The sequence below is a fragment of the Artibeus jamaicensis genome, unplaced genomic scaffold (assembly GCF_021234435.1).
Source record: "Artibeus jamaicensis isolate MK-2021 breed Jamaican fruit bat unplaced genomic scaffold, CSHL_Jam_final contig_2790, whole genome shotgun sequence".
NCBI lineage: Eukaryota > Metazoa > Chordata > Mammalia > Chiroptera > Phyllostomidae > Artibeus > Artibeus jamaicensis.
Window position 1 is genome coordinate 2,666,261 of NW_026521616.1, and position 27,797 is coordinate 2,694,057.

The 27,797-nt window shown below is 43.3% G+C and overlaps 1 protein-coding gene across 1 annotated transcript; it reads left to right on the forward strand.

Moving 5' to 3' along the window:
• Positions 1–11: 11 nt before the first annotated feature.
• Positions 12–23,601, forward strand: GLOD4 (glyoxalase domain containing 4). Its single transcript, XM_037162798.2, has 9 exons — positions 12–163; positions 3,099–3,148; positions 3,700–3,820; positions 11,562–11,706; positions 14,552–14,688; positions 15,921–16,007; positions 16,277–16,390; positions 16,481–16,567; positions 22,170–23,601. The coding sequence occupies exons 1-9, from the start codon at positions 74–76 to the stop codon at positions 22,233–22,235; spliced, it is 897 nt and encodes a 298-aa protein (XP_037018693.2). The 5' UTR covers positions 12–73; the 3' UTR covers positions 22,236–23,601.
• Positions 23,602–27,797: the final 4,196 nt, after the last annotated feature.

A 27,797-nucleotide genomic window follows, 5' to 3' on the forward strand; every position in this document is an offset into this window, starting at 1 on the left:
TCACTGGGCTGTATCCGTCCTCTGTGGGCGGGGCGGCGCTAGGTGAGCGAAAAGGTGTGTGAAGCTGGTGGTCATGGCGACTCGCCGAGCACTGCACTTCGTATTTAAAGTGGGAAACCGTTTCCAGACGACGCGTTTTTATCGTGATGTCCTAGGGATGCAGGTGGGCGGGGCCGAGGGGGGCTGGCGCGCGAGGGTGGCACGGGGGGCTGAGCCAGACCCGGCGGAGAGAGGACAGAAATGAGTTTCAGCCGGAACCCGGGTGTCCGACCTTAGTCTCAGAACTTCCAGTTAGTTCTGTCGGGTTTTCAGCTTCAGGAAGAGTTTCGAGTCTCGGTTGGGTTAGGTGGCCTTTAAAAGGGGATGCACGCTTATTAGTCTCCGGCTATGTGCTCATACACGTTCCTTCGCTTAAATTCATTCATAAATAGAAGTTGTATATTGAGCTCCTGCCATTGTGGAGGTCCAGTCTCAAGGGCAAGCCAGTAACTAAACAAAAATTCCAGCGAACAATAATTCAGCCTCTTTGGGTGTGGAGCCTTTCGGTCTCGATAATGAGCATATTTCAGAGCTCTGTTTCGGGGCTGGCTTTAATAGTCTCTAGGATACTCAGCCTCCCGGGGTGAATCCTCTCAGCAATCCAGGTGTAAGTGTGAAGTGGGAACACAGTCTCCTATGCCACACCCGGAAGGGGTCTCTCTGCAGCCCTGCGCAGCCATGACTGCATAAGTCACGGGGTGACAAACAGGTGAAAGCTATTGGGGAGTTGCTAATGAGCAAGGACTTCAGAGGTGTGGGAGTCCAGTTTAATACAGAGAGTGCAGAAGACGTGGGAAGCAAATATCCTATCTAGTTTCACCGTGCTATGTTGAGGTTTGGTAACAAAGATGGAAATAACTTTGATTAAAGCTGGTCTGGGATGGAATGGGGATGGGAATTGGATTTGTACATAGCTGACAGTAACAGAAGTAGAAATTTGATAAGTGATAGAAAACCACAAAGCTTCAGGAAGTACCATCTATGAACTAGGAAGCGAACCTTCTCCAGACCTTAGATCTGCCAGCCCCATAATCTTGGACTTTCAGCCTTCAGAACCATAGTAAAAAAATGTTTGTTGGTTATAAGCCAAAAAGAAAAAGGAAACTCAAAGCTCTCCTTTCATGTGTAAATGTTATCTACCATTATCAAAATACAACATAAGGAGAGGCTGAACTTCAACCTGGAGTGGTCAGAAAGAATTCATGCAGGCTTTGCATTTGAGTTGACATTCTAAAGATAGGATTTCCACAGACCACGCTTAGGGGAAGTAATAGAAAAACTAAAGAGCCAGCGCTAGGATGAGGTATGTTTGGGAAACACCCAAAGGCATCTAGTCTTGTGCGTTTAGCTTGGATTGATTAGTTAGTATTGAGGAGATAGGATGTCAGTACAAATAGGCTGGAACTGCTTCCGGTAGTACCTTGAATTCTGTGCTAAGGAATTTAGATTTTGTGCCACAGTGAATAGGGAACTCTCTTGCATTTTGGAACAGGGCAGTGATGTGATCAGAGCTGTGCTCTACAGACCTGATTTTACATTGGCGTTGATGTAAGAAACATCCGAACCTGTAGGGAATGTTTTTTTAAAGATTTTATTCATTCATTTTTAAAGGGGAAGGAAAAGAGAGAGGGAGAGAAATCTCAATGTACGGTTGCCTCTCGTGTGTCTCTCACTGAGAACTGGCTTGCAACCTAGGCATGTGCCCTGACTGGGAATCAACCGTGATCCCTTAGCTCGCAGGCCCGCGCTCAATCCACTGAGCTACACCAGCCAGGGTGGGGAATTTTTATTATAAGAGTTTATTTGAGCCAGACTGACACAGTGCTGGGAAGGAAGATCTCAAATGCTCCAGAGAATGACAGTTTTGCAGTTTAAGGAGGGAAGGTAAGGAAGAGTACACAAAGATGGGAGAAAGTAGGGTGGGGGGATTGGATTACAGGATAGTTAACAAGATCGTGTGCTCTCTTGAGGATGGTCCTGCTTCTGAAGGGTCTGAAAAAGAAGCATTTTAAAGGTGTGTTAACCTAGATGCACAGAAACAATGGACAGGGCTTGCTTAAGGCAAAGATAGACTTTTTAAAGAGGGTTTATGCCTGGAGCAAGACTACCCACCATACTTGCCCAGTTAGAAATGTATGATCAGATCACCTTGTGAGGTTACTTTTAGCCACTGGACTTTGTCAGATTTAGTATAGAGCCCCTTTTTTGGTCCACAGTGGTATTAATGAAGGAGGTCAATAAATATTTTTAATTGCACTTATAAAATATTTTATGTACACAGAGCTAGTATTCTGCGGTAATATCGGTGTCTTGAATGACCCACTCACAGAAGTTCACTTAGTCCAGCTAATGAAGCCTACGTCCTTCTCGTACTAAGGAAAGCGCAGGCAGCCCATATTGAGGCTGTATTTCTGGATCAGACCGTGTGTGCAGGCTTGGGCAGATGTGGCAAGAACAAGGACCCTGGTCAACATGTCTTGATTGGCTCCAGTAGAGCTGCTGGTGACCCATCTTGCTCTCTGGTGCAAGGAGACAAAAGGAAAGAGCTCTAAATATGTTTTTAATAGTCTATGGGAGAAGTGATTAGGAGCTTGAGCTGGAGCAGTAGAAGCGAGAATGAAAAAAGAAAATAGAAACTGACACATTGAGAGTCTATTGTGTACTAGGTTCTGTGCTGTAATAAATTATCCATTTTCACAACATATTAGGAGACCCAGATCTGAAGCGGCAGTCCCAGGGTTACACAACTACTAGGTGACAGCCAGAATTTCATGTCAGACTTTTCTATGCCGAAGGCCACTTTTTTGCTATAGAGCACTGCTTCCCAGTCTAAGTAGATTTCACAACTGTGCTCGGTTGCCTGGCCCTTGATGTCAAGCTGTTCTTCCTCACCTCCACTACTTCTAGCCTGGGAAAGATAAGAAGCTTATTACCTTCTGTTTGTTTTACAAGTGAAGTTTTCAAATGATAATGTCTGCGTTTTGATTATTTTAGTTTGTGCTAACCATGCTGCAATAGTACTAGTAAAACTTTACCATTTATTCTGATTCCCTTACCAGATTCTGCGGCACGAGGAATTTGAAGAAGGCTGCAAAGCTACCTGCAATGGGTACAGCACCTTGTTTCTTAAAATCTCCTTCAGGCTCTGAAAACCCCTGGAGGACACAAAGCAGTTCCTCAAAGTGGGAGTGAAAGAGGCAATAAATTGGGCAACTTCAGGAACACAAATAAGTATATGCTGTGGTAAAACAATGTCTTATCAAGTGTCTCTTAAGAGCTGCTATCTCTTAGTAGCCATGGCAAGCTGGAAAATTCCAAAGCCTGGTGGGAATTACATGCTTGTTGATGGATATGCAAAAAGATAAATTAAGGTCAGCTTAGAGGACTGCCTTTATAGGATTCTGTTCCCTACTTTAGAGAGTAGATAAATGAATCTTTTCCTCAGGTAAGTGCCAGCCAGCTGGTCTCCGGAGCCTTTGGTGGTGGGGTGCATGCGCACTGTCTGCAGCTACTCCTAGCTGCAACTGAGGTCATCTCATCCTTATGGGTACTTAAGACCAGAAGGGGCTTGCCCACCCCACTTTCCCAGTAGTTATTTGGGGGAAGCCTGAGGCAGATTTTATCAGAGGTCACTGGATTCATTTACTTTTCTTTTCCTAGGCCTTATGATGGAAAATGGAGCAAAACAATGGTGGGGTTTGGACCTGAGGATGATCATTTTGTTGCAGAACTAACTTACAATTATGGCATTGGAGACTACAAGCTTGGCAATGACTTTATGGTAAATATCATTTTGTTCTAGACTTTTGGTTACACCTTTTATTGATGTCAATGATACAGCTTTAGGTATGTTAACTGCTGAATGGATGGCCTTTTGGAGTAATTTAGTGATTAGTTTTATGATGTTTTCTATTTAAAACGAAACTGCTTGGGTACTCTGGCTCCAGGATGAAATGTGTTCTTCCCATGGTTTGGAATCAAAGTCAAGACTTAGAGACATCTTAGAAGGAGACAAAACACCTCTAGAGGAATGATGGACCTCGAGAAGTGAAGGGCCAAAGTCATCAGTCTGGTTGGGTCCTGAGCACCTTCCAGAGAAGTGTTTTCTCTGGAGTGGACATTATGGTTGGTCTGGGCCGTCACAGCCAATCCTAGTAGGAGAAGAATCTGGGAGTGTTTTGAGGGTAAAGCGAAGAATGCATTCAAGAATTCCAGTTATCATGCACCTGTTACAGGAATAGTATCAGCCATTTATTAAGCAGTTACTCTGTGCCTACTTAGAATGCCACTGGGACCACATACGTAGCAAGAGAGGAGTGACTAATTTTTACTCAGTTTACTGAGCAAATCTGCTTTTTGGTAGATGTTATTTTGGTCATTTGATCTCCCTATTTCTATTTAACTCACATTAACTATGCACTGTTTAAATCATATTAAAATAATTATATCTAGAGGGAAGTTTTTATGAGGATCAAAAGTCTACAAAGTATTTTGTAAATGGAAAGGACTCTTTGGATTCAGTATATTAATTTGTTTTTCTCTTTTCCTCTCTTCATGCTTCTCACTAATATATTCATTTAACATATATTTACTGTGACTTACTGTATGCTATGTACCTCATTAGGTCCTGGGGGTGCACTAGAGAGTAAAGCACGTTCCCTGGCCCGAGGAGCTTCGTGTCTGGTGGGGGAAACCAGTAAAGACAAGAATGCAGCGCAATAAGTGCTAAGATTGGGATAAGAACAGGGGGAAGTGGGGACACATGGGGTAATTCCCAGCCTGTCTCTGGAGAGGTGAGGGTTCAGGAAAAGCTTCCCAGAGGTGACATCTGGGCCGGTGAGCGGAGCTGGAATGGAGGTGAGATGAGCGTGTGCGCTGGCCCGGAGGTGAGAGGGACCATCTCACTCAGAACTATGAGCAGTACAGTCTGACTGGAGCTCAGTGTGTGGGGAAGGGAGTGGGTCGAGTTGGGGCTGAAGAAGTAAGCTGGGGCCATGTCATAGTAAGATGTTTTGTAGACTTTATTCTGAAAGCAGAGTGAAGCCATTTTTAAGCAGGAGAGTGCTGTGCTATTTGTCACGTGCAAGAACCCACCTGGCCAGGGCGTGGAAATTGGGTTGGAAGCAGACAAGACTAAAAGGTGGAAACTAGATCATAGAATACAGTAAGTGAACAGCAGCTCCTGAACTAACATGGCAGTGGGAGCTGGAGAGGAATGGAGGGATCTGAGAGATGTTTAGGGGTAGAGTAGATAGGGTTTGGTGATGGAGTGTATACGAGAGTTCCTTTGTGTTTCTCCTCATCTCTTTAACTCTCCAGATTTAAACCAGGGAGAGGAAAAAGAGCAAACCCATCTTGGTCCCATCATCATTTAACTGGCTCAAGTCACATGGTGACTGGTGGGACTGCAGGTGCTCAGAGCACGTGGGTATAGAACAGGATGACAGCTCTCCCACGGTCTCGCTGAGAGACTTTGGTACTAAAAGAGCCCTGATGAAGGGTGCCACCTATGCTTCCCAGTTCCTGGAACAAAACAAGAAAACAGGTTAGTGAGAACTGCCATATATATAAAGAAGTCCTATACATTAAAATGAAAAGGATCAATAGCGTAATAGTTTTAAGGTTTTTTTTTAGAAAGATTTTATTTATTTATTTTTAGATAGAGGGGAAGGGAGGGAGAGAAACATCCACAAGTGAAAGAAATATAGATCAGTTGCGTCTTGTACACCCCCAACTGGGGACCTGGCCCGCAGCCCAGGCACATGCCCTGGCTGGGAATCAAATCAGTGAACTTCTGGTTTATGGGCTGGTGCTCAACCAACTGAGCCACACCAGCCAGGGCTTGACGACCTGTGTATTAATTTACTTATTGTATTATTTATTCAAGTAGTAAATATTTATTGAGTGCCTCCTATGTGCCAGGCACTGCTCAAGGAACTTTGGATAACCAGTGAACAAGACAAAAATCTGGGCCTTGCAGGGGAGAGGGTCCAAGGGCCCGACAGACAAAACAGATAAACTAAATAAATAAATCATATAATATGTTATCTTATTTTGTTGTTTTTAAAAATTTCATTTATTGTTTTTAAGATTTTTAAAATTTATTTTAGAGAGCGGAAGGAAGGGGGAAAGAAAGGGAAAGAGACGTCAATGTGCGGTTGCCTCTCCACTGGGGACCTGGCCTGCAACCCAGGCATGTGCCCTGACCTGGAATCAAATTGGCGACTGTTTGGTTCCCAGACCGGCACTCAATCCACTGAGCCACTCCAGCCAGGGCTATTTATTTATTTTTAGAGAGGAAGGAAGAAAGAGGGAGAGAAACATCAATGTGTGCTTGCCTCTCACATGCCCATTACTCGGGACCTGTCCTGCCACCCAGGAATGTGCCCTGGCTCAGAATTGAACCAGTGACCCTTGCTTTGCAGGCTAGCACTCAATCCACTGAGCCACAGCACTCAATCCACTGAGCCACACGAGCCAGGGCTAATATGTTATTTTTAAAGTGATTAGAACTCTGGCCAGGAGGGAAGTGTAGTAAGACACACTGTGCCTCCTTGTACAACCAAAATAAGGACAACAAAAATTTAGAAACAAAAAACAACCAGAACTGATAGAAAATTGAACTGTATGGAAGTCAGACAACCAAGGAGTTAAAATAGACACATTCGTCCAGACCAGTAGGAGGGGCGGAGTCGGGAGGCCAGGTGGAGACGGGTCAGAGCAAAAAGGCGGTGGCTTGTGGACCTCAAGAGCACAGGACCCTGAGCGCACAGGCGGCAGCTGGCAGGTGCTGGGGGCAGGGTGGCAGCAGGCAGACCCAGTGAGGCACACGAAGCAGCTGGCAGGCCAGGTGGTCACATATTTGTGCACAGATAAACCAGGTTAAATTGGGGAGAGTGACAGACTGAACAACCCAAGGCTCCAGTGCAGGGAAATAAAGCCTCCGATTGAAAACACCTGTGGGGGTTGAGGTGCCAGGAGAGACTCCCAGCCTCACAGGAGAGTTTGTTGGAGAGACCCACAGGGTCCTAGAACATCCATAAACCCACCCACCTGGGAACCAGCACCAGAAGGACCCAGTTTGCTTGGGGGAAGTGTTGGAAGGAACTGAAATCCAGCAGAGAGCAGAGCAAGTGCCATTGGTTGCCCCGCCCTGTTGAATATCTAAGGCTCAGCCCCTCACTACATAACAGGTGCACTGAGACCAAAAAAAATGGCCCAAATGAAAGAACAGATCCAAGCTCCAGAACAAATACAACTAAGCGATGAAGAGAGCCAACTATCAGGTGCACAGGTGCAAGATGCACGGTTCAAGGCACTGGTGATCAGGATACTCACAGAATTGGTTGAATTTGGTCACAAATTAGATGAAAAAATGAAGGCTACACTAAGTGAAATAAAGGAAAATGCACAGGGAACCAATAGTGATGGGAAGAAAACTGGGACTCAGATCAACGGAGTGGACCAAGAAGAAGAAACAACCAAACAGAAGAGAATGAAAACACAAGAATTCAAAAAAATGAGGAGAGGCTTAGGAACCTCCAGGACATCTTTAAGCGTTCCAACATCCAAATGATAGGGGTACCAGAAGGGGAAGAGGGAGAGCAACAAGTGGAAAACTTATTTGGACAAATAGTAAAGGAGAACTTCCCCAATCTGGCAAAGGAAATAGACTTCCAGGAAGTCCAGGAAGCTCAGAGAGTCCCAAAGAAGTTGGACCCAAGGAGGAACACACCAAGGCACATCATCATTACATTAGCCAAGATTAAAATGAAAGAGAGAATTCTAGAAGCAGCAAGAGATAAGGAGACAGTCACCTACAAAGGACTACCCATCAGATTATCAGTTGATTTCTCAAAAGAGACCTTAGAGGCAAGAAGGGGCTGGAAAGAAGTATTCCATGTCATGAAATCCAAAGACCTACATCCAAGATTGCTCTACCCAGCAAAGCTTTCATTTAGAATGGAAGGGCAGATAAAGTGCTTCTCAGATAAAGTCGAGTTCAAGGTTCATCATCACCAAGCCCTTATTATATGAAATGTTAAAGGGACTTATCTAAGAAAAAGAAGATAAAAAATATGAACAGTGAAAGCACAGCAAACTCACAGTTATTAACAACCACACCTAAAACAAAAGCAAACTAAGTGGACAGCTAGATCAGAATCAGAGCCACAGAAATGGAGATCACATGGAGGGTTAGCAACAGGGAGTAGGAGGAGGAGAGATTGGGGGGGAAAGTACAGAGAATAAGTAGCATAGATGGTAGGTAGAAAATAGAGAGAGGGCAAGAATAGTATGGGAATTGTAGAAGCTAAAGAACTTATGGCACATGGACATGAACTAAAGGTGGGGAATGTGGGTGGGTAAGGGTGTGCAGGGTGGGGTAGAACGAATGGGGGGAAATGGGTCAACTGTAATAGCATAATCAATAAAATATATTTTAAAAATAAAAGTGATTATTGTTGTGGGGAAGAACAGCGGAATAAGGGGACTCGAGAGTATAGGGCAGATGACTGATTTTAATTGTAAGGAATGTGTTGAGGGAAGGTGTCAGTTAGGAGCTGACATTTGAACAAAGGCTCAAGTAGATGAGGGAGTTGGCCATGTGGATATCTTGGGGATGAGCACGTCTGGTAGAGAAATAGCCTGTGCAAAGCCACCGAATGGCACCTGACATGTTCAGGAAAATGTACGGAGGTCAGTATGGCTGGAATGGGGTGGGGTGTGGGAGTGGGAGGAGATGGGGTCAGAAATGACATTGGGTCAGATTGTGTTGGGCCTTTCAGGCCATTCCGAGCCACCCCTGAGAGAAATGAAAAGCCAGCAAGGATTTTAGGCCAAGGAAAAACAAGGTGGGGTTTGCTCTCGAGGATAACAGCAGGGCATGTTTTAGAAAGTCCCCCCTGCTGCGGATCAGCTGGCGAGCTGACAGGAGTGTGGGCAGAGAGAGAAGCTGTTGCCATCATCCAGGTGCAAATGAGGCTGTCCTTATCAGAAGGCAGAAGTGTTCATTTTTAGGTATTTTGATTGCACTTAATAGATAACCTTGATAGTTGGTATAAATTTTTTTGTTTAAAAAGCAAAAAAGAGAGGGCTTCCACCAAGATGGAGGCGTAGGTGGAAGCACTGCCCCTTCTCACACAACCAAGTTTAAAAACAACAAAGTTTTAGCAACAAAAATGCAGCCAAACCACAGAAAATTGAACTACATGGAAGTCTGACAACAACGAACCCTTTAGCCAAACCAGTAAGAGGGGCAGAGCCATTAGCAGAGCGGGGTCCAGCAGGAAAGATCCACTGGACCAACCCGGGCGCACATCCCAGGTGCGCCAGCAGGCTTAGGCGGATTCCAGGTGTGGAGTAGCGGGCGGACCCACTGGGGGCGCAAGGCGGTAGACTCACTGAGGGCTGACCAAAGTCACACAGTCGAGCGCAGATAAACTGGTGAAGGAGCGAAGTGGTGAGACAGACCTTGCAAGCCCCAGTGGCGGAAAGTGGTAGAGGGGACCGCCATTGTCCCTCTCTGACCCCGCCCCCACATACAGCTTCACAAACCAGCGACCTGGGTGGCCCCGCCCTGGTGAACACTTCCTCGTATGTAACAGGCACAAACAGATCAAAACATGGCTCAAGAACAACTCAGAGCCCCAGAGCCGATAAATCTAAGCGATGAAGAAATAGCCAAACTTTCAGATGCACAGTTCAAAACACTGGTGATCAGGATGCTCACAGAACTGGCAGATTTCAGTCACAAATTAGAGGAACATACGAAAGCGAAACTAATTGAAATGAATGGAAATGCACAGGAAACCAATCGTAATGGAAAGGAAACTGGGACTCAAAGGAGTGGACCAGAAAGAGGAAAAAAATGACCAAACAGAAAAGGATGAAGAAACACGAATTCAAAAAAATGAGAGGCTTAGGAACCTCCAGGACATCTTTAAATGCTCCAACATCCGAATTATAGGGGTACCTGAAGGGGAAGAGGAACACCCACGAGTGGAACACTTATTTGAACAAATAATAAAGGAGAAATTCCCCAATCTGGCAAAGGAAATAGACTTCCAGGAAATCCAGGAAGCTCAGAGAGTCCCAAAGAAGTTGGACCCAAGAAGGAACACACCAAGGCACATCATCATTATATTAGCCAAGATTAAAATGAAAGAGAGAATTCTAGAAGCAGCAAGAGATAAGGGGACAGTCACCTACAAAGGACTTCCCATCAGACTGTCAGCTGATTTCTCAAAAGAGACCTTAGAGGCAAGAAGGGGCTGGAAAAAGGTATTCCATGTCATGAAATCCAAAGACCTACATCCAAGATTGCTCTACCCAGCAAAGCTTTCATTTAGAATGGAAGGGCAGATAAAGTGCTTCTCAGATAAGATCAAATTCAAGGAGTTCATCATCACCAAGCCCTTATTATATGAAATGTTAAAGGGACTTATCTAAGAAAAAGAAGATAAAAAAGATGAACAGTGAAAGGACAGCAAACTCACAGTTACTAAGAACCACACCTAAAACAAAAACAAACTAAGAGGACAGCTAGATCAGGAGCAGAACCATAGAAATGAAGATCTCAAGGAGGGTTAGCAACAGGGGAGTGGGAGAAGGAGAAGTTACAGAAAATAATTAGCATATACCGTAAATAGAAAATAGATAGGGGGGAGGGCAAGAATAGTATGGGGAATATAGAATCTAAAGAACTTGAGACACGTGGTCATAAACTAAAGGGGAGGATGGTGGGGGGGTGTACAGGGTGGAGGGGAATGAAGGGGGGAAATAGAACTGTAATGACATAATAAAATATATTTTTAAAAAATAAAGTAAAATAAAATAAAAAGCAAAAAGGAAATTTCTCTCATTAGATCTTTAAAATTAAGAGAGATTGCCTTTGGTTTCAATTCAGTGGCATTTGAATTTCTGCCCTGCAATTCACAAAGTTTGGAATCTTGTCCAAACTTAGAAGAAAAGTGCCCAAACCCTACTTTTGAATGCCAATTAATTCTTAGGTGATTTGACATTGTCGACCTAAAAAAAGTACTAACCTGCACAGAATGCTTGTGAGAATTTTTTGAAACCAAACTGACTACATTGCCAGGAAACAGGATCTCAGGAGCTCTGAAGAATGAGTTTTGCAGTTTCTTTTATACATTTGGAACCAAGGAAGGAATGTGAGGAAGATTAACAATTAACAAGATTATGTGCTCCTATGAGGGCAGATACACCTCAGAGGGGTCTAGAAAAGAGGATCGCTTCTGGCATTTTGAAGGTATTAACCTAGGAGCACAAAACGGTGAACTTGAGGCTGGCTTTCAAACTTTCACTAACGACATTATAGGCTGGGGGCATGACGACCCACCATGACTTGGCAGTTATATGATCAGATCACCCTGAGGGTCACTGAACTTGTATGTACCCTTTTTGTTCACCATGTAAAGGTGTTAGGGTTTTGTCTCATTATCTGGTTCTGTAACAGATCCATTGTGGTTACCCACTTGGTTGATACTGCTGTTTCGTCACAGGGTGTCACACTGGCTTCCAGCCAGGCTGTCAGCAATGCCAGGAAGCTGGAGTGGCCACTCAGGGAAGTTGCAGAAGGAGTTTTTGAAACTGAGGCCCCAGGAGGATATAAGTTCTACCTGCAGAATCGAAGTCCACCTCAGTCAGGTAATTATACTAATGAAAGCCCTCTGTCTAAAGGCACCTTCGATGGACAGCGAGAGGTAGCTGGGCCTCTTTCTCCTGTGGAGTCTGTCCCTATTGACCTGACATGTCTTCCCCAAGCCAGTGTGGTCATTTGTTCTCTGAGAGGTTATATTCTTTTGTGGGATCTTTATAATTATAGGGGATCTAGACTGGTTTTATTCTACTGGTAATATAGCTACTTACAGTACAGTTGCGAATAAGAAAACCCAATTCAAACTAGCTTGAACAATAAGTAAATGTTTTAGCTCACAAAACTGGCATTCCATAAGCAGGGAGGATTTCAACATTAGTTGATTCAGCAGCTCACAAATGGCATCAGGAACTGAAATTTGCTGTCTCTCTCCATTCTCTGGTCCACAGAGGTCCACTTCTCCTGGAGCCGGTGCCCTTCATTGTTGTTGTCGTAGGTGGCTGCCAGCGGCACTGGCAGCTACACGCTCTCACATTCTCTCCCAGTAGGGCAGGGAGAGACCGGCTTCCTCTTGCTCTTTTTAAAGAGCAGGGCAAAACTTTTCTGCTAGTCTTCCAGCAAACTTCCTGATCAGGTTTGACTCGTGTGCCCATGCATGAACCAGACACTGGCAAGAGAAATGGGACTATCCTTAGACCAGTTCATCATATTATCCAGCGGAGGTTAGTTTCCCAGACTGGAGCGCTGGTGCTCCGTGAGGGAGTAGGAGCGGAAGGAAGGAGCCATGCACCGCACCGACTGCACACAGAGCGGGAGAGCACCTGCGTGGTGTGTTGCATGTATGGCAGAGGTGTCCTCATCATGGTGTATTTGCATTCCTGCAAATTCTGCTGCCTGCTCTACCCAAAGTAGAAAATACAGTGAATAGCAAGGGCAGTTATTCTGCCTGCCATTTCACTCAGCGAATGTGTGGACCTGAGATGGGAGGCATCCTCCTCTTTCCCACACTGGTCTACCGCAAGTCCCAGAGTCCCTCCGTGCCTTTCCCCTGGAGCTCAGCCAAAGAAGGTGGTGTGTTCCAGGGTGGGAGGTTAGGGTGGCACTGTGGGACTTACAGGGAGGTAGTATTTATGATGATTTTGTACTGATACGTGATTGTTGCTTTATATGTTAACTTTAAAACTTAACTCCTGTCACTGATTCCACTGTACACCTTTTCCCTAATCATGGTGTTTCCATATGTAAAATAATGGCAAGCCCCACAATCCTAAGATGATTTTGTCCTTCGGAATGGAAGTGCCTTTAGGGCATTAATTTCTGATTGATCACATAGCCGATCTATCAGTGGAGCTGGTGTCCGCCCTTCCTTTGAATCACTCACTCACCTGTAGTTTCACACACTTGGTACTTTTCGTGCCCCTGCATCCCTTTGGAAGCAGCTGGAATTTGTTGATTTCTTAATGAACAGGAAAACTAAAATAGTCTGAAACACCGTGCCTGAGGTCATGATACTGATGTTCTAGCAAATGGAACTGAGGAAGCGAAAATGGAAGGAAGTGTATTGAATTTGTCATAGATGCAGACTCAGAGTAGCTCTTCAGAAACTCACTTTACAGTGTCAAAGTTTCCAATAAAGGTGCTTTATTTTAAGATTTTTTTTTTTACAAAAAAAGTAGATTTTTTTTTACAAACAGATAAGCAAAAAAAAAACACTTCCCATATATACAGGTATAATCACTATAACATTTTAGCGTATAGCTTTCCAGTCTTTTATCAAAAAATAAATGTAATATTAAGTATATGTATATATCTGTTCCTGTCCCTTTGTAAGGATTGCATTGTGTTGCACCACAGGAAGATGGACAGTTCTCTGTTGCTGGGTATTGTGTCGTCCCTAGCTTTCTGCTGTGCTGAGCAGCACTCTGCTGAATGCCTTTGTGATGCAGCCACAGCCGCTTCTGTAACTGCTGCCAGAGGGGGCGCTCTGTGAAAAGCAGGGTGAAGTTTTTAGGCTTTGGATATATTCTGTCAGATTGTTCCCCAGAAACAAACTAGTTTGCACTCTGCCAGCATGATGTGACCGTGAGTTTCCCTTGCACTATTTCAGTCAGTGTGCAAACTGGAAATTATTTGCCAACCAGATAACAAAATGTTGTATTTGAATTCTAATTTTTTATTTGTGAAATTGAATATTGTTCATATGTTAATTGACCATTCCAATTCTGTGTCTTTTGCCTATTTTTCTAGGATATTCATTTTTTCCTATTGTTTAAAGGTGATTTAACTAATAAGGACTTTGTGTCATGTATATTGCAAAAAATGTTTTTGTTCAGTCTTTAACCTTTTAAAAATTTATTGATTTCAGAGAGAGAGGAAGGGAGGGAGAGAAACATCAATTCGTTGTTCTACTTATTGATGCATTCATTGGTTGATTCTTGTATGTGCCTTTACCAGGGAATTGAACCGGAAACCTTGGCATATTGGGACGCCGCCGGCCGGGGCTTTAATTTTGATTGTAATTTGTTGTTTAGGAGTTTTCCATTTTGTTTAATGAACCTAGCAATATTTCCTTCATGGTTTTGTACCTTGTGTCAAGTGTAATAAAAGCCTTTCTCCACCCCAAAACTGTGTAAACAATCACCTGTTTCTAGTATTTTTGTGGTTTAATTCTTTAAACTTAGTCCTTTAACCCATCAGGAATGCATTTTGCCATTTAGTTTGAAGGTGTGGCTTTTCCCCACTAAGTGAGAAGCCAGTGATTGAATAATAGTGTGCCCTTTGTACTGACTTAAAACCCCTTTCTTATCATAAACTAAATTCTTGAGCCTGTTTTGGTCTTTCTGTTCTACACCATTGCACTGATCTTTCCATTCCTGCTGTTTTATTCTCCTACAGACCCTGTGTTGAAAGTAACTCTAGCAGTGTCTGATCTTCAGAAGTCCTTGAACTACTGGTCTAATCTACTGGGAATGAAAATTTATGAAAAAGAGGAAGAGAAGCAAAGGGCTTTGCTGGGCTATGCTGATAACCAGGTGAGTGACCTTGGAGAGAAATAATCTGTTTCTTTGAGTTCAGTTTATAAATGAGGTTAACATGAAGGTTATTTCCTTAATTTCTTCACAGTGATTTAATATTTACCTAGATAAACAGAATGAGGAACATGAAAATTGCTGTTAACCTCGCCACCTGGGTGTTTGGGGATCTGTCCTTTCAGAGGTGGAATTGCTGAGTCAGAAGAGATGTAGACAGGACTTAATATTGTAATGATAATGTATTTATCTTCTTCTTTTAAAAAATAACCCAACATTCACCCTGGCTGGCATGTCTCAGTGGATTGAGCACCAGCCTGTGAACCAAAGGGTTGCTGGTTCAGTTCCCAGTCAGGGCACATGCCTGGCTTGCAGGCCAGGTCCCTGGTAGGAGACCTGTGAGAGGCAAACACGCGTTGATGTTTCTCTTCCTCTCTTTCTCCTTCCCCTCTCCTCTGTCTAAAAGTAAATAAATAAAATCTTTTTTTAAAAAGCCCAGCACTTGAGCATGATCTAGTCCTTGCGCTTTGACCCAGCAGGTCTATTCCTAGGAATTTATTTTACATGCCCAACATACATGTTCATAGAGAACTGTGTACAGTTATCTGTTGCAGCATTGTTTGTAATAGCAAAATATAAGAAATAATTTAGCCCTGGCTGGTGTGGCTCAGTGGATTGAGTGCTGGCCTGTGAACCAAAAGATCACTGGTTCGATTCCCAGTCAGGGCACATGCCTGGGTTGCAAGCCAGTTCCCAGCAGGGGATGTACCAGAAGCAACTATACATTGATATTTCTCTCCTTCTCTCCTTCCCTTCCCTCCCCTCCCCTCCCCTTCCCTAGTAAATAAAATTTTAAAGTTCTTTTTTATTAAAAATAAATAAATAATCTAATGTCCTATGGATTAGCAGAATAGTTCAATAATCTATGATTTATGCATAGAATCGATTGCTGTGCAGCTATTGAAAAGAATGAGGTAAATCCATGTGCTGATATGGTAACATTAATTAGAGAAAAACAAGGGGCAGAATAATGTGTGAATGATACTGCCATTAGTGTAAAAAGAAAAGATGTTTCCAAGTCCCATGTCTACAAGTAGACACAGGAATCGACGCCTCTGGAGTGAGAGCAGGAGGGAGACCTAGTTTTCACTTTATTCCTTTAGTACTCTTTGAGGTTTTTTAAACCACATAACCTGTCCTAACAAATAGACCAAGCCCTCTTTCTTATTTTTCAGTGTAAGCTGGAGCTACAGGGCATCAACGGTGCAGTTGATCACGCAGCAGCTTTTGGAAGAATTGCCTTTTCTTGCCCCCAAAAGGAGGTAATGTTGGGTACCAGGTCTTTTGTTTAAGTTCTATGACCAGCTAGTTCAACTGCTAAGTACCTTGGGCCTCCCCTTCTTTAGGTTCGTTCTGATCGTGGCTTTGGTATCAAGTTCAACAGTTGTCTCGAGCGGTTGAGATAAAAAAAATCAAACAAGTGGCTCCCGGTTCTTTCTGGTCGAGCGGATATTTCCTCGAGGGCCGATGAGGACTGTGGCCCAAGAGGGTACGTGGCCCCAGCTCACTTTCCCTTTCTGTTTTCCCCAAGTTGCCTGATTTGGAAAGTTTGATGAAAAGGGAGAAGCAAAAGATTCTGACTCCCCTGGTGAGCCTGGATACCCCGGGGAAAGCAACAGTACAAGTGGTCATTCTGGCTGACCCTGTAAGTATGACTGAGGAAGGGGACAGGCTGCACCAGGGCTTTCTTTTGAGGTGTCTTTTTGCCAAGTTTCTTTTGTCTTTTTTGGTGTAGGATGGACATGAAATTTGCTTTGTGGGGGATGAAGCGTTTCGAGAACTTTCTAAGATGGATCCAAAGGGAAGCAAATTGTTGGATGACGTGAGTCTCATTTCTGAATTCATACGACCACAGGTCCAAGGAAGGTGCCGTTAAGTGTGTATGAGAGGGGCCGAAGCAGCAGGGGCCAGTTCTCACTGTCGGAACCATGTCCTTTTGCTTTGGGGGTGAGTTCTGAGTCAGGGACTTGCATCTTTATCGCCACCTATGTGACTCTCCTCTGGGTGCAGCATTTGTGCCCTCGCACCACCGCAGGCTGCCTTGGGGACCCCTGCCGCCGCATGATGACTGTCCTGCTCTTTGAATGGAGGTGCCTGGTGCTGCCCACTTTCAATTCCGAGACGTTCTGGTCATCTCTTCTCCTCCTGCACCATCGTTCTCCTCCCCTCTAGTGAATCGTTCCTTTCTGCTGAATCGTTCTCAAGCTCCGGTGTCTCCGTCTTTGGAAAATCTTTTATTTACCACATATAACTTCTCCAGAGTTCTTTTTTTTTTAATTCTGCCTGTACACTCTTTCTAATTCTCACCTCCCATTCACACTTCAGCCTGTGCTACACCGGCTCCTGTCACTCAGGAAAGTGTGTGTTTTGATCTCGTCAGTGATTTCCATTTTGCCAAAGTCCAGCAACGACTTTTCTGTCCCCTTCCAACTTGGTTCTTCAGCAGTGTCCACGCAGCTGTGCATGGCTCTCCGAGCATCTAACACACACCCGGTGCGCAGTAGGCGCTCCGTGAACACCCTGCTGAGAACTGAAGGCAGGGGTCGGCCTTTCCGCTTCTGTCACTTAATATCTGTGTGACGGACTTCAAGCAATTACTTAAAATCTCCAAACTTAAGTTTTCTTATCTAGAACTTTGAAACAATAAAGACTATCCACCTGAGGGGATTGTGTGGTTTATAGAGCCTGCCAGACTACCTACTGACAAAATAACAGACACTCGGTTAATGTTAGTTAAAGTAGAAGATGTGTAGAATAAAGAGCATTTTTTAATTTTACCATAAAGAAAAATAGAATCTTAGGCAACCTCTCAGTTGGCAAATTTGCTAAATTCTGTCCCTGCTCTCTCACGTCACCATCAGTGCCTCCTCTTCCGAGCTCTGCTCCCCTGGGTTTTAGAGACCCTGCCGTCTGCATGTCTGTCTGACAGACTGTCCGCAGTCACGGGCACTCCCGTGCCGGTGCCACTCGGGCCGTGTGTGACGCTCATTGTGGTACATTCTCTCCTCTGAGCAGACATTCCCCCCTCTGGTTACTTTTGCTCTTCCGCCATCATTGTTTCTCTGGCTTCCTAATTTCTAGTTCCTACTCCTTCTTGAGCTCCCAACAGGTATTTTGTTGTTGTTACTGAGGTAAAAATACACATAGAATTTCAATGTACAGAATTTACTGCTCAATTTGATGAGTTTTGACAGTCACATACACCCATACAACTATGACTCAAAATATAGCATATTTTCATCACTGCGGAAAGTTCTTTTATGCCCATTTCCAGTTAGTGTCCAGCCCCACCTGCCAGCGGTTTTGTCTGTCCTTGGACTTCATGTAGTGGAAGCATCCAGTAGGTATTCTTTTGTGCCTGGCTTTTCTCACTCAGCATTTTTGAGATTCCTCCATGTAATTACATGGAGTTGGTTCTTTTTTTATGTCTGAGTGGTATTCAGTTTTATGAATATAACAATTTTTTTTATTCATTCTTCCAATGGATGTTTGAGTTGTTTCAGATTTTCATGTATTATAAGGAAGACTGCTGTGAGCATTCTTGTGTAAATCTTCTCGTAGACAGACACATCTTTCATTTCTCTTGGACAAATACACAGGAGCGGAATTGCTTTTACTTTGTAAGACACTGCCAAGCAGTCGCCCCAAGTGATTGGACCTTTTGACACTTACCAACCACGTCATATACAGTCAGGGTTCCAGCTGCTTTACATCCTCACCAACATTTGTATTTTTTTGTTGTGGTAGCTATACTAGTACAAGTAAAATGGTTTCTCATTGTAATTTTTTAAAAAGATTTTATTTATTTATTTTTAGAGAGAAGGGAAGGAAGGGAGAGAGGGAGAGAAACGTCAATGTGTGAGAGACACATCAATCAGTGGTCTCTTGCGTGCTTCATCTGGTCAGCATCCCAAGAATGTGCCCTGACTGGGAATCTTGCCAGTGACCTTTGGGTTCGCAGTCCGGTGCTCAATCTACTGAGCCACACCAGCCAGGGCTCTCGAGATTTTAATTTGCATTTTCCTTATGACTAGCGATGTTGAGCACTTTGTCATATGTTCATCGACCATTTGCTTCTCTTCTTTTGTGAATTATGTGGGGTTTCTTTTGTACATTTCTTCACCTAATAGATTTATTTTTACTACTTCATGATTAAAATCCCAAATGTACACACAAGAGAGTACAGCAGATCCCTGTGTGACCGTCACCGGCCAGCTCTGTCCCATAATCTTCTCATCATCCTTTCCCAGCCCACCGTTTTTTGCTGGAGAATTCTAAGACAAGTCTCAGACACTGTGACATTTCATCCCTAAGTACTTAAATATTGTATACATTTTTAAGACAATTTAAAAGAAGTAAACATTAAGAAATTTTCTTATTTTTTTTAAAGATTTTATTTACTTATTTTTAGAGAGAGGGGAAGGGAGGGAGAAAGATAGGGAGAGAAACATCGCTGTGTGGTTGCCTCTCACACACCCCACACCGGGGACCTAGCCCACACCCCAGGCATGGGCCTTGACTGGGAATCGAACCGGTGACCCCATGGTTCATAGGCCGGCACTCAATCCATGGAATTTCCTTATATACCATACTGACATCATCACACTTAAAAAATCAACGGTATGTCTTTAATGTCACCTCAAATCCAGTTCTTATTAAAATTTCCCTGATCCACTAAAAGTAGCTTTATATGGTTGGTTTGCCCTATGTGTTTTTAAATTAGCTTTAATGTAATTGGAGTATATAAATGCAGAACAGTTTATATGATCCATTGAGTTTCGCAACAAACTAGTTGGAAGACACACCTCTGATCTATTTTCATTTTAGCCATTCTTGTCTGTTCTCTAATCTCTGAATATGTCTTGGCTCACATCATTTTCCTAAAGTGTCCCTTCTGTTATTTGAATATTTGCTTAAAAATAAGGCCCCATCAGCCCTGGCTGGTGTAGCTCAGTAGATTGAGCACGGGCCTGCGAACCAAAGTGTTGCTGGTTCGATTCCTAGTCAGGGCACAGGCCTCGGTTGCAGGCCAGGTCCCCAGTGCGGGGCACATGAGAGGGAACCACACGTTGATGTTTCTCTCCCCCTCTTTCTCCTTTCCTTCCCTTCTGTCTAAAAATAAATTAATGAATTTAAAAAATATATATATATATATAACAAAAATAAAGCTCAATCAAATCTATTTAAACATTTTTTAATTATCTTTGTCGATTTGTTGGAGTTTCAGATATGAGTCATTTGATATCATAGAATGCAGGTCCTTTTCTGCTCTGCCTTGCCTATTTTCTTAATAGAGTGTTTTGAAGAGCGGAACATTTTTTAAGTCTTTTGTAAACTTTTTCTTCTATGTTTACTGCTTTCTGTGTCCAGACCAAATTTATAGCTAATGAAACCTCTTCACCATAGATATTTCAAACTCAGTATGTCTGCAACTGAATTTATCTCCCCTCACATCTATTCTTCTTTTAATAATATAAAAATAAAAGCTACTGTTTATTAAGTATCTCCTATGTTCTTGACATGTACCATATTCTTAAGCGCTTTGTGTCTGTTCTGTATTCTCACCAGAGTCTGCAGAGGTGATAGTTCCCTTTCAGATGAGCAAACCGAGGCTCAGGAACATTGTGAGCGTCAGGGCACCGCCTGGCCGGAGCTCTTTCACGCTGTGCGGCCAGTTCGTTTCCCTGCTCTTTCTGCCCTGCTCCCTCCCCCAAACACTGCTGTGTATCTTTTATCCCCATTACTGAAGGGGGAATCCTTAGGGCCAGTTTTCTTACATTTAATATACTTTTCACTTTAGAACAGTTTTAGATATACAAACTGAGCCATTTTTTAATATGGCTATTCTATCAGCTATTGGTCACCAAGAGTGTGAGTTTTGCCTCTGAAATGCCATTTGTCTTCTTCTTCTGAAAACGTCCTTATTATCACCCGCAAAACCGCAGAAGTCTCCTTCCACCATCCAGCCAGTCCCTGCCGCCAGCATGAGCTTTCCAAAGCACGCGCGCTAATTTAAAAAACCTCTTTCCTCTTCTGGTCGCTCCCTGCTGCCTCCAAGGTCCATTCCAAATGCTCTGACAGGGCCTGTCTGGCCGCCCTGTCCTCTGATCAGCGCCCAGCCCAGCTGAGCGAGGTGTTTCTTTTAACCAGGATTTACCTTCTTGCCTCGGCCTGAGGGTTCTTCTTTTCCTCCCTCTTGTTCAACTCATCCTTCAAAACCCGGGAGTTTTCTTGGATACGCCATACCAAAGGTTATTGTTTCCCCCTCTTTTTTAAATTCAGGAATTTCTGCAGGTTTGTGGGATTTTTTTCTGCGTATCTTTGATTTTGAAATACTTTTTATCTTCGTTGAAATCCAGTAGCGCTGAGATTTTACGTACACGCAGTGGCACCACATCTTGCCCCTCACCGGGTCCCACTGCCCTGCGCAGCCATTTTCACCATTGCTGTCTCAAAATAAAAAATGCAGATATTTCTGTTTCTGCATTTTCAGTTGCAGGCAACATCTTGTGACTTCCTGCTGAGGTACATTTTACACTAATTTTACGCTATTTCTCCAACCAGTTAGTTACTCCTTTTCTTTTACGCTGTCACTTTGTTTATCGTTCGTTCCATTGTAGCAAATGGTCCCCTCTGCCATATGCCTTTATGCAGAATAGTTGTTTTCGTATCCAAGTCCTCATCTATTCTGCATGCTCTTCAAAGCCTCAAACTGCGTCCCTACTGCCACAACCCAGACCCTAGTTAATACCCATAGCTCATAATGAAAACTGGCATTTTCCAAGGTATTTCTGTACTTGCTTTTTGACTGAATAAATGCATGTATTTTCCCTATGAAACAGCTATTTAGCATATGCTTGGTTGTATTGGACAGGAAGTTTTAAGAGACTTAGATGCTAAGCCTCCACAAGCCCCGCTCCATGGTCAACCTCAGAACAATAGGATAAAAGGCCCTGGTGGAACCAAAACATGTTGTCACTAACAAGTCTTCCTTTTTAATTAACTGACCCAAAATGAGCCAAATAATACCAACATCAGTGAAATGGCGTGGGAAGAAGTATAGAAAAAGGAAATCGGTCTAGGCTCAACAGCTAAAATGTCAGAATAGCTTTTCACCTTTGTCCTCATCATTAGGCTGCGTCTCGGGAGCACGTTCTGCTCTCTGCCAAGCACTCCGCAGCCTGGTGGGCTCCGTCCTCGCTCTGCAGTCAGCCAGCCTCACTCCCTGGCTGCAGGCCCTCGACTCCACAGACAATGCTCAGTGCTCACCAGCAGCCTCTGTCAAAGTAAACATAATGCTCCACACTGAATGAACACATTTCATTGGTTCATTTCTTGATTATAAACGATGCAATGAAGTACAAAGCGAACTATACGTTTTACTTTATGGACTTAGAATGTATATCCCAATTCTGTTTCTGTAGGCAATGGCAGCAGATAAAAGCGATGAGTGGTTTGCTAAACAAAATAAACCAAAGGCTTCAGGCTAACAGAAGACATCCTGGGAAGAAGGATGGTGATTCCTTCCCAGCACCTGGGGGCTTTGATGCGTCTGTCCATTCATGATAAATACTCTCCCAGCTTGGTTGCTCCCTGTATAGACAAGGAAGCTGGGGGCGGGGGACAAATTATGTGTGTTAATCTTTGAAAGATCTGATATGTTTTAGGTATAAAATTCTTTTATTGTTAATCCAGTTAGAGAACTCTTGCTGTAACCTGTACCGCCACTGGAATGATACAATCTGTGTGTAACTGTATTAGATTAGTAATAAATTCTTTTCCAGCCTGGGGCAGCCACATGGGACATTACCTTTGGTTGGGATGGAAGGAATTTCATAAGCATGTGCATTTTATGAGAACACCTGTTCAAATAAATCCAAACCGGTTGCTTATAAAGGAATACTCCAGCATCTGATGATAGTGTGGTATTCCAATGTCCCACTCCGGCAGGCCTTGACATTTAAACATGTTTTAAACATTTATTCCTTGAACCAAAAGATTTGGTTAACACCCCCACATTCCTTGCTTTAACACTTTGAGAAGCCATAGGAGATAGACAGAAAGCTGTGATGTGTTGTGTTGCTGCATGCCTGGCTCTGTGCAGGTCTCCTTATGTAATTTTTAAAAATATTCATAAGAAGAAGGGGGTGGGCTGGGATGGGGGTAAAAGGCAGAAAACTGTACTTAAACAACAGTTAAAAATTTTTTTTAATTTGGAAAAGTAAAAAAAAATATTCATAAGAAAACATGTTAAATTTCTTAAAAATGCATTGGGTGATTTATTTAACCTAAAAAAATTTTTAATGTTTTTCTGTAATCTTCTGTTTGGTTCTATAGAACAGATAAATTTTAATCACTGGAAACAATTATATTGGGCATATTTATTATTAAATAAATGTTTTTTGAAATGTACTTCTGAACTCAAGCTCTTCCTACCAACCCGTAAGAGTCATTATGTAAAGTGGCAGGGCAGGTCAGATTTTAGGGAAGAAATTGAGGAGACAGGATGGGACCCACCCAGAGGATACCAGTCCCAGAATAATAGGCATCAAGTTACTTGTAAATCACAGCCTCTGCTCTTCTCCCCTGATGGCAAGGTGGGGTGTGGAAATTTCAGGGTGAATGTCAGCTTACCTGCCGGTAGGGTGATCTGAACCTTCACTGAGAGAAAAAATCCATTTCTTGCTTCATAGAACTTTTCATTCAACTTAAATTCTCCATCTTAAGGAAGCAATCATGAGTTTAAAAGCAAACCAAGTTATCTATGTTCTTGCTCCAGATAAGTGGCTCACTTTTCTACACATGGGGAAATTATTGTATGAATTTTGAATAATCAAATAAACTTCTGTGTCTCTAGATGATGACTTATTCTCATTTATTAGGTAAGGTAATTCTTGATGTTTAGTAATACTGTTCTCGTGAGAAAAAAGCTACTTTCCCAGTGTATTAGGCTGCTGTGATGTGGCCTTTTAAGTTTGTTACGGTACAACGTGTGGTTCCTGTAAGTACTGAATGACTAAACACATGCTGGATCCCTCTTTATCTGCTTATCTTGTATTTTAACACATCTGAATATTGTCTCATAAATGTACAGTTATGCCTGCTAGAAGTTAGTGCTGTTCGGGACACAGACACTGACTAGGACATTTTGGCTTTATGGTATCAGCCCCCTTTTATTTACCTCATTGCCTGTCATCTTTTCCTGTGTTCTAATCTTTAATATTTTATTCATCCTAAAACCCTTTAGTGTCCAACTTTGGCCTTCTATCATGGAATCCAAACATTTTCCTCCGCACATTGCAGCTAGTAATTTTAAACCAAAGGTTGTGATTACCTTCCCACCTCTGGAGATGGTGTTATCAACCAGAAAACAAAGGTATAAGAAACATGGCTTTGCCCGAGCCCAAGATGAAGTTGGAGAGTTCTGTTTCTCCAGATTTATGTTGTTTTCACAGTAGTTATTTTGTTTTTTCACTTGAGTAGTGTAGAGTCCCAGATAAGTTCAAATACACCACGGGTATAAATCCAGAAAGGTTTAGAATGACTGTGTTGCAAGAGGTCTCCCAGATCAGCCTAGAAAGTTAGTACGAAATCCCCCTTTGCCAGACATCCTTGTGGAATTAGCAAAGCCACGGAGGTTCGGTTTGCCTTTACGTCACTTTGTGCCGCCCTCACCTCCCCACACAGCACCCTTGTGGTTTGGCAGAGTTTTCAGGAAGGCTCCACCTTGCCCAACAGGAGACCACCATGAGGTAAGAGAGGGAGATTCCAGTTTGGTCTGAGATTTATTACCTTTATTCTATAGGAAGTTTACTTTGGCTTCAGCATTCAATGAGGAAGCGCCCTTGCTTCAGACCTCTTTGTAAGTTAACAGAGTCAATGGTTCAAAAACCAAAACCGTAAAAGGTATGCACTGAAAAGTCTTGCTCCTACCCGACCCGTCAGTCCCACTGCTTCCAACTTTTTAAGCATTATGTATATCTATTCATATTTTCTCCCTTTCCTGCACTAAGTTTAGCACATTATGTAGACTATACCTTGTTTTAAAAAATAATGTATAAGGGACTTCCGGCCAAGATGGAGGCATAGGTGGAAACACTGTACCTCCTCACACAACCAAATTTAAGGACAACAAAGATTTAAAAACAAAAACACAACCAAGACAGACAGAAAAGTGAACTGTACTGAAGTCTGACAGCAACAAACCATTCATCCAGACCAATAAGAGGGGCGGAGTTGGTGGCAGGCAGAGTGGGGTCCCAGCAGGAGGAGGCGGTGGTTAGCGGACAAGTGTGGGATGAAAACCTAGTAAGGCTCGCAAGGCGGCTGGCTGACTGCGGACACACATTCAAGTGCAGGTAAACCAGGCAAAGGAGTGAGCAATGAGACAGACCGAGCAACCCAGGGCCCCAGCACCGGGAAATAACGCCTAAAAACACCGACTGAAAAAACGTTTGGGAGTTGAGGTGCCGGGAGAGGCTCCCAACCTCACAGGAGAGTTTGTTGGAGACACCCACAGGGTCCTAGAGCGAACACAAGCCCACCCACCCAGGAACCAGCACCAGAAGGGCCCAATCTGCTTGTGGGAAGTGGCAGGACTGAAATCCGAGAGAGTGGAGAAAATGCCATTATTCCCTCTCTGACCCGGCTCCCAGTCACAACCCAGTGATTGGGTTGCCCCACCCTGATGAACACATAAGCCTCCACCCCTCCTACATAACAGGGGTGAACAGACCAAAACATTATGGCTCAAGCAAAAGAACAGCTCAAAGCCCCAGAGCCAATACTTCTAAGCGACCAAGAGATAGCCAACCTATCAGATGCATAGTTCAAAACACTGGTGATCAGGATGCTCACAGAACTGGTTGATTTTAGTCACAAATTAGAGGAACATATGAAGGTTAAACTAAGTGCAATGAAGCAAAATACACAGGGAACCAATAGTGATGGGAAGGAAACTGGGACTCAAATCAATGGAGTGGACCAGAAGGAAGAAAGAAATGACCAAACAGAAAAGGATGAAGAAACAAGAATTTAGAAAAATGAGGAGAGGCTTAGGAACCTCCATCTTTAAAACGTTCCAACATCCGAATTATAGGGGTTCCAGAAGGGGAAGAGGAAGAGCAACAAGAGGAAAACTTATTTGAACAAATAATAAAGGAGAATTTCCCAAACTGGCAAAGGAAATAGACCTCCAGGAAATCCAGGAAGCTCAGAGAGTCCCAAAGAAGTTGGACCCAAGAAGGAACACACCAAGGCACATGATCATTACATTAGCCAAGATTAAAATGAAGGAGAGAATCCTAGAAGCAGCAAGAGACAAGGAGACAGTCACCTACAAAGGAGTACCCATCAGACTGTCAGCAGATTTCTCAAAAGAGACCTTACAGGCAAGAAGGGGCTGGAAAGATGTATTCCAAGTCATGAAAGGCAAGAACCCACATCTAAGATTGCTCTATCTAGCAAAGCTTTCTTTTAGAATGGGAGAGCAGATAAAGTGCTTCTCAGATAAGGTCAAGTTCAAGGTTCATCATCACCAAGCCCTTATATGAAATGTTAAAGGGACTTATCTAAGAAAAAGAAGATAAAAAATATGAACAGTGAAAGGACAGCAAACAGTTATTAATAACTCACAGTTATTAACAACCACACCTAAAACAAAAGCAAATTAAGAGGACAGCTAGATCAGGAGTGGAACCATAGAAATGAAGATCACATGGAGGGTTAGCAACAGGGGAGTAGGAGGAGGAGAAGGGGGGAGAAGGTACAGAGAATAAATAGCATAGACAGTGGGGAGAAAATAGACAGGGAGGGCAAGAGTAGTATGGGAAATGTAGAAGCTAAAGAACTTTAAGACTCATGGACCTGAACTAAAGGAGAGGAATATAGGGGGGAGGGGGTGTGCAGAGTGGAGGGGAATAAAGGGGGGGGAAATGGGACAACTATAATGGCATAATCAATAAAATATATTTTTTAAAAATACTGTATCAGGAACAAGTATGAAGGACACATGAACAAAAACTAGGGAGGGCACGGAAATAGGGAGGTGGGGAGGGCTGGGGCAGTGGGCTGGGATGGTAGTAAAAGACTACTTGAACAACAATTAAAATTAGAAAAAATAATTGCTTACAGTTGCTTCTGCAGTCCTAATTATGGTACATTTTTACTCTATCAGATTTTACAGTGATTTAAAGAATGTTCCATTATTATTACTATTTTTAATTTTCTTAAAGATTTTATTTATTTTAAAGAGAAGGGAAGGGAGGAAGAGGGGGAGAGAAACATCAATGGTGTGGTTGCCTCTATGCGCCCCCTACTGGGGACCCTGCCTGCAGCTGTGCCCTGACTGGTAATCAACCCCGCAACCCTTTGATTCGCAGGCTGGCACTCAATCCACTGAGCCACATCAGCCAGACATTTAATGCAAGTCGTGGTTTTAAAAGCATCAAAATGTGTACCCTTGAAAGAAGAGAACAATACAACTTTTGTACTGTGTGGCCCTTGCCCAGTTTATTGTTCCACGGAATAGTTCTTCAGTCACTGAGTGTCCTGGGTATACTTCATTCTAAGTAATGTGCTTAGTCTACAGTAACTTCCTACAAATATATTAACAGAAGATCTCAAAGATACCCAGTGAGGTCTGATTTCCTTTGACTTTCCTCTGAAGTATTTATGGTTATTGCTTTTGTTGTTTAATGGTCCTTCGTGAGCTGGAGCTAACCTGATGTCATGATTTACGCAAAGTTTTTTTGTTTTTTAAGAGAAAAAACGACCGAAAAAAACCCCCCCCCCCCCCCCAACCACAGTTTCGCCCCCCCCCCCACACCCCCCGGGGCAAAACAGTTTTTAGTTGAGGGAAAGTATGGGGAGGTTCCGTGCCACCGCAGACCTGTTGCTCTGAAATGTCTCTCCTGATGTCACTGAGCACTGCATATTGCTACCTGCGTGACAATCAGTACTGAGTTGCTACCCGCATGACAGTCAGTACTAAGGGGTAGAAGCCAAGCTCAGACACTTGGCCTCGCATGGGTCAGGGTTTGCTGGGTCCTAAA